General features: G+C 39.5%; 1 protein-coding gene across 1 annotated transcript; it reads left to right on the forward strand.

Annotated features, from left to right (window-relative positions):
* Positions 1-3,796: 3,796 nt before the first annotated feature.
* LOC110463309 lies at positions 3,797-5,363 on the forward strand. The gene has a single exon (XM_021517813.1). It carries the CDS (start codon positions 3,824-3,826, stop codon positions 4,835-4,837), a length of 1,014 nt encoding a protein of 337 aa, XP_021373488.1. The 5' UTR covers positions 3,797-3,823; the 3' UTR covers positions 4,838-5,363.
* The last annotated feature ends 2,577 nt before the right edge of the window (positions 5,364-7,940 follow it).

A 7,940-nucleotide genomic window follows, 5' to 3' on the forward strand; every position in this document is an offset into this window, starting at 1 on the left:
CTTGTGTCCTTATTTTGTTCTTCTGCCTGCAACATATTGACTCATATTTGTAATCTATTGACTCACACTTGATTCCTATTGACTCATATATTGTAACCTATTGACTTGCACTTGTAACCTATTGACTCGCTTTTGTAACATTGACTCGTGCTTGTGTGCCATATTGACTCGCACTTGTAACCTATTGACTCGTGCTTTTGTGGCATATTGACTCACACTTTTAACATATTGACTCACACTTTTAACATATTGACTCACATTTTAGGAACATATCCTAACTAGGAGGTACCTCTTTTCCAAAAAGAATGGTCTAAGTTAAACATTGCATGGATAGTGGAAAGGGGTTATCATTAGTCTGAAGGAAAGCATTGGTGAAAATCAGTCTGAATATAAGCACTGGTGGCAACGAGTCTGAATACAAGCTTGACACAGGAATCCGGCCCTATCAATGAAAATTTGGGTCATACCACTAACATGGAAACAGCTGAGATGTCGACCCATTACCATATTACATTACACATACTCATATGCTACCATGATTGCCACTAGGGTCTTGCCTGCCACAGGGGACTTAAGTGTCACATGAAAACTGTTCAGATCCTCACCCTATAACTATATAGCTGCTTGCTGGCAATTCAATCGGTCATGCTAGCTGGATTACCGCTAGTGCCTGGCACCAATATTGGGGACTTAGTTATATTGTCATAATATAGAAATTCTTATCCTATATAACATAACACATATATATATCTCAAATAAATGTGCTATGAAGCATCATTGGTCCTTGGACCTGAGATCATTTGTAAAGGAAGAGTGCAGCTCCCCATTGGAATGCAGGTGATGATACAGGCTCTATAGGCCTCTTGTAACCATGAAAAATCATACTTTTACCACTCGTGCCAAAAATCTAAACTGTTACTGCTGCATTCGCAATGTGGAGGAGTTTTATCCAGGAAGTATGCTAAATTTCAGAAGGATGTATAGAGTGTGTGAATGTGAAAGTTTTTTTTTTAATTCTTTATGGATAAATTGCTGGAAACGGACAACTCATTCGGTGCACTGTCCGACTCAAATAATGAATCATAAATCGGTAGTTTTAAACACAGCAGATATTTTGTCAGCAAACTACGAAATAGTGATAGACACATGATAGTCTCAATATTGACCTCGTATAGGACACGCCTGGAGATAATCGAGGTTTACAAACTTCCGGATCAGTTTGATACAAAAATTGGTGTCATGGGGTTATTTCAGTCTTCCTTGCCAGCCAGGCACGGCACGAGTTAGCTCGGGCCTCTTAAGCTCAAAATGAAAAGTTATTTTGGGAATTAATACACAGGCGAATCCAGCATTTTTTCACGACGCTCAACCTCGAATGTGTGCACGATCAACGCACCTCCCTCCCCTACATACGAAAGCCGATTCGTTATACTTAGTAATAAAATGACTCGTGTCGACGCAGCTCGTTCGGCTTTCGTACCTACACATACACACATACCTTTAGGTGGTTGAGATTATTGAGCCCCCATCCGTAATGCCAAATACTTTCTCAAAAACGCTAAATTCATGATGATTCCCGACCCATCACCAAATGGAACCCAGGCCACTAACTTGAATACTATTTGTAAAAGGAAATCCTCTTGTATAGCTCTGTTGGATAGGCGTGGAAAGATCGCGGTATATATCAACGTGTGGTTGATGTACCCAACCGGCTTACCATACAATTACTACATTTTTATTTGTCGTCAACATAAATAGCCCGAGCTTCAATAGACGAAATGGGTTAACATTTCATATCATTATGCCCTGTACAGTTCATAGGTGGTCTCCGACTCATAGTGTTAAAAGGAAAATTGTACCAATGCATTCCATATAAAAAGTCAAAAAGTCATTGATCGACAAAGCTCCATACCGTCAACTGGGACACGAGTAATTTAGCATTTTTATTTTAAAACCTATATAGGCCTACCGCTGTACGAAGGAGAAAGTTAAGAGCGGTTGACCTTTTGAACCTGAAAAAATGGTATACCTTTGAAGTTTTGAAGTCACAAGGGTAGCCGTGCAGATTCATGGTTACCTACATTTAGTGGTTATGCAGAGGTACCAAATATCCTGGGTCACTGTAAACTACGCTATTGTTTACTTCATATATCATCGTCTGCATACCAAGGTTCCCAATAACTACTGCATGGCATACTGATAACATCTTTAGATTTGTTTCTACTGATTAAATGTAACGCACTTAATTGTCAATCGACTCTGCCAATCTATCACAAACGAGGGGTTCGTCACTAGTGTTCTTTGTCCCTTTGTTAGAAGTGACTCGACCTCTGTTCTTGACAATGGTTATAATGGACTTAATTTTAGATCGTCTGGCTCAGTGATTTGGTTAAACTCCTAAATATATGTTCCCATTGGTCCATTCCCAATGATCCGTGTACCAGTACGTCCATCTGATCAGACATGCCGATGTATTGAATAAACCTCTTAAATTTATCAATATTCAACACTCGGGTGATATATTTAACGATACCCCCCTTGTGGAAATGGTACGCCTGTATAACACGGCCCACTATCAGCCGTTCATATCTCCCAAGCACACTGACAAATATGCGGATCGGGATTATATACAGTGACAAATCACCGAATACGGACACTTATGAACCCGTTTTATAACGTCTCACTACTACTACGGTTTTTGCATTTTCCTCTCGACAATCACATGTATACGTTGCTGAAAGATCTTGTGGTATAAATAACGTGAATTAAGGAAGCAGTTTGCCACTGTGTCAGACACCGAAATATACAGATCCAGAGGTAATATCTTTTTACTGAAATGAAATACGGAAGATGCTGCTGAATTATTGTTAAAATGATGAAACGACGCTTTACGAAAACATCTCAATCCTACCAGCAAGTTGGACAACATGAGAAGTATGGCACCAAAGAAGAAGTCAAGAAGAAAGAAGCCAGCAAACAGAAACATGTGAATCCGTTACGATGTGGCATGTGTTCCGGAACACTACGCAGTCCAAAGTTACTCCCGTGTTACCATACGTTCTGTTTCAAGTGTCTGGAGGACTACGTGGGGAGAAAGTGTGCCCCCGAGGAGCCGTCATTTCACTGTCCCCTGTGTCTGATGCAAATTGACATTCCTCAAGATGGCGTCTCTGGATTGACAGACAATTTGTACGTGTTAGTATACGACGCCATGAATGCCTCCAAGAACCCGTGTCAGCAATGTGAAACTGGAACCGGCGCGGTGGCCAGATGTGTCGACTGTGATGAAAATATTTGTATGTCATGTAAAAACGTCCACCAGAAAATGAAAGCTACCAAAAACCACAAACTCGTTCTCTTGGCGGAGCAAGAAAAGATACTCAACGCGTCCCTTTCGCGACAATGCACGTGTCCGGAACATGCAAACGAGGAAATGTGTTTTGTCTGTAAACCGTGTAACGCACTTTTGTGTTTGCAATGTAAGGATAGTCACCTTGACCATAAGTTAGAGGATGCGTCTGTCGCCGCCAAGGTAAGGAAAGAGGAACTGTCGAGATTGGCAGACGGTGTGCGTTCATACTTACCGTATATCAAAAACAACATGGCAAAGGCCGACAAAGAAACGGACAGACTTAAGGAAGACGTTGACAAGACAAAGCTACATATTGTAGACACTGCCGAAAAGTTGAAAAGGGAAATCGATGCAGCATGCGCAAAGAAGATAGAGAACATTGATGCAACTCTAAAACAGTATTTGTCATCTATCGAAAGATTCCGTGCGGAAATGGAGCGCGTTTACCTTTCTATAAAGACTCTCGCCGTTATGTCGGACCAAATATTCGATCTGGCTCCTGACGGACTGTTACTGCAAACAAATCGCAACATCAGTAAGCGTCTGGAGTCTGTTCCTACCGAGATACCAGCATGTTCTTTAGAAAGCGCCAAAACGAGTTTTGAGCCGAAATCCGTACCCGAGGAAGACTTATTGGGTGTCACGTCTGTGTCCGTGTTGCCTATCCTCAGGTTTTCCCCGACAGACACTAAAGTGCCGACATTTTACTGCCCAGGTCGACCCTACTCCATATGCCCAGTGTCCGATGACGAGGCATGGGTTATTTGTGACACCTCGGAGACCATTCAGCTTTATTCCAAGAACGGGGCAATCCGACAGTTTCTCAAATTACCAGGGGAGGCCAATGACATTTGTTGTTTTCCAAACGGTAGTCTCTTTGTCACAGAACTTCGAGGACGTGCCATCTGGAAAATTGGAACAGACAATTCTGTGAAAACCTTCACTACCATCGACGACACAGTTCGTGGGGTTTGTTATTTTGGCGGGAAGTTCTATGTCACGTGCAAGGATTCGAGTCGGCACATGTTGTCCATTTTGACGCAAGACACGGGCGACATTGAAAAGGAGATCGTACAAGACAACGGCAACCCAATTTTTTGTCATCCAGATCGTCTTTCTGTCACGAGTAGCGGTACTGTGTGTGTGACCGACAGGGGCAAAGATGGCGCTGTTGTCTTTGTCACATCAGACGGACACGTGAAGTCCTCATACAGGGGAGAAGGAGGAGAGCAAAATGGGGGACAGAAAGAGCGGTTTGAACCCTGGGGACTTTGTGTGGATCAACACGACAACATATTCATATCTGACCGCTTCAATGACGTCATCCATGTTCTCAACGAAAATGGTGTTTTCCAGAAGTTCTTGCTGACTGAAGATGACGGGATAAGGCGCCCCCTGGGCATAGCTGTGGACAATGCCGGACACATTTGGGTCGGCAATGAGGACGGAAGTATCCATGTGTTCGAATACCTAGAGCTTTTATAATGTCCGTCGGTGATTCTGTGTTCACTAACAATAAGTCGGACAAAAAAACCGGATAACAATAGGTTGGGCACAAAAACCGAAGCTAACAGTAATTCGGGCACAGCAATGAGAGTAACAATATATCAAGCACAGAAATATAGGTAACAATAGGTCGGACACACAGCTCGGGGGCATAAAACTGGGGTTCAATAGGTCGGGCATAAACTGTGGTAAACGAAAGGTCGGGCATACAAAACTGTGGATTACACAATAACTCAGGTACAAAACTGAGGGTCACAATAGGTCAGGCAAAAAATTGAGGGTAACAATAGGTCGGGCATAACAAACTAAGGATAACAATAGGTCAGTCAGTAAACTAATGGTAACAATAGGTCAGGCATAAACTGAGGGTAAGAATAGGTCGGGTACAAAACTAAGGGTAACAATTGGTCAGGCATAAAACTTAGGGTAACAATAGTTCAGGCATAAACAAAGGGTAACAATATATCAGGCATAAAATTAAGGGTAACAATGGATCAGGCATAAAACTGAGGGTAACAATAGATTAGGCATAATACTGAGAGTAATTATAGGTCAGGCATAAAACTAATGGTAACAATAGGTCAGGCATATAACTTAGGATAACAAAAGGTCAGACATAATACTGAGTGTAATTATAGATCAGGTACAAAAGGGTAACAATTGGTCAGGCATAAAACTGAGGGTAACAATGGATCAGGTATATAACTGAGGATGACAATAGGTGAGGCATAATACTGAGTGTAATTATAGATCAGGCATAAAACTGAGGGAAACATTAGATTAGGCATAAAACTGAGGGTAACAATAGGTCAGGCATAAAACTAATGGTAACAATAGGTCAGGCATATAACTTAGGATAACAAAAGGTCAGACATAATACTGAGTGTAATTATAGATCAGGTACAAAAGGGTAACAATAGGTCAGGCATATAACTAAGGATAACAATATATCAGGCATACAATTAAGGGTAACAATATATCTGACATATAATTAAGGGTAACAATAAATCAGGCATATAATTAAGGGGAACAATGGATCAGGCATAATAATGAGTGTAATTATAGATCAGACATAAAACTGAGGGAAACATTAGATTAGGCATAAAACTGAGGGAAACATTAGATTAGGCATAAAACTGAGGGAAACATTAGATTAGGCATAAAACTGAGGGAAACATTAGATTAGGCATAAAACTGAGGGAAACATTAGATTAGGCATAAAACTGAGGGTAACAATAGATTAGGCATAATACTGAGTGTATTTATAGATCAGGTACAAAAGGGTAACAATTGGTCAGGCATAAAACTTAGGGTAACAATAGATTAGGCATAAACAAAGGAAAACAATATATCAGGCATAAAATTAAGGGTAACAATGTATCAGGTATAAAACTGAGGGTAACAATAGATTAGGCATAATACTGAGAGTAATTATAGGTCAGGCATAAAACTAATGGTAACAATAGGTCAGGCATATAATTAAGGATAACAATAGGTGAGGCATAATACTGAGTGTAATGATAGATCGGGCATAAAACTGAGGGTAAGAATAGATCAGGCATAAAACTGAGGGTAATTATAGATCAGGCATAAAAATGAGGGTAACAATAGATCAGGCATAAAACTGAGGGTAACAATAGGTCAGGCATAACACTTAGAGTAATAATAGGTCAGGCATAAAACTAATGGTAAAGGCATATAACTAAGGATAACAATAGGTCAGGCATAAAATTGAGGGTAACAATAGGTCAGGCATAAAACTGAGGGTAACAATAGATCAGGCATAATACTAAGTGTAATTATAGGTCAGGCATAAAACTAATGGTAACAATAGGTCAGGCATATAACTAAGGATAACAGTAAGTCAGTCATAAAACTGAGGGTAACAATAGGTCAGGCATAAAACTAAGGGTAACAATAGATCAGGCATACAATTAAGGGTAACAATTTATCAGGCATATAATTAAGGGTAACAATGGATCAGGCATAATACTGAGTGTAATTATAGATCAGGCATAAAACTAATGGTAACAATAGATCAAGCATAAAACTGAGGGTAACAATAGATCAGGCATAAAACTGAAAGTAATTATAGGTCAGGCATATGACTAAGGATAACAATAGGTAAGGCATAAAACTGAGGGTAACAATAGGTCAGGCATGAAACTAATGGTAACAATAGGTCAGGCATATAACTAAGGATAACAGTAAGTCAGTCATAAAACTGAGGCTAACAATAGGTCAGGCGTAAAACTAAGGGTTACAATAGGTTAGGCATAAAACTTAAGGTAATAATAGGTCAGGCATAAAACTAAGGGTAACAAAGGGTCAGGCATAAACTGAGGGTAAGAATAGGTCAGGTACAAAACTAAGGGTAACAATAGATCAGGCATTAAACTTAGGGTAACAATAGATCAGGCATAAACAAAGGGTAACAATATATCAGGCATACAATTAAGGGTAACAATATATCAGGCATATAATTAAGGGTAACAATGGATCAGGTATAATACTGAGTGTAATTATAGATCAGGCATACAACTAATGGTAACAATAGATCAGGCATAAAACTGAGGGTAACAATAGATCAGGCATAAAACTGAGAGTAATTATAGGTCAGGCATAAAACTAATGATATGATTTGTTTGTAATGTAAATATGTGCGCATTATTCTGTTTAAATGTAATCTTCAAATTGGAGGAAATAAAGAGAATAAACTGTCGTCGGGCTAGTTTTAATTACATAAATTACTTACCAATACAGATTTAACCTTACGAATGGTCTAGTTATTCTTTTTTTCTTTAGGTTATCAGTAGTCCTTCAATGATCTGAAGAGTATTTACTGTTTTGCGCGGCGTGGCCTATATATATATATATAGTTACAAGAATACAAATATAATGAAAATGAATTTGGAGTGCATAAATTTTAAATTGTGATTAAAACTATGTACATAGGCTTATAATAAATTAAATGAATTTGTGGAGGACAGCTGGTGTGAGCTGTTCGACTGTTGTGACAGTGACTGTATGGGTTGGTAATAAATTCCATTGAGTTAAGGTATAAGAAAAACGTATGGGGCGA

The sequence above is a fragment of the Mizuhopecten yessoensis genome, unplaced genomic scaffold, assembly GCF_002113885.1.
Source record: "Mizuhopecten yessoensis strain PY_sf001 unplaced genomic scaffold, ASM211388v2 scaffold10885, whole genome shotgun sequence".
NCBI classification, from domain to species: Eukaryota; Metazoa; Mollusca; class Bivalvia; order Pectinida; family Pectinidae; genus Mizuhopecten; species Mizuhopecten yessoensis.

Coding starts and splice junctions, on each gene's coding strand:
- LOC110463309 (XM_021517813.1), top strand. CDS start 3,824: ATGTCGGACCAAATATTCGATCTGGCTCCTGACGGACTGTTACTGCAA.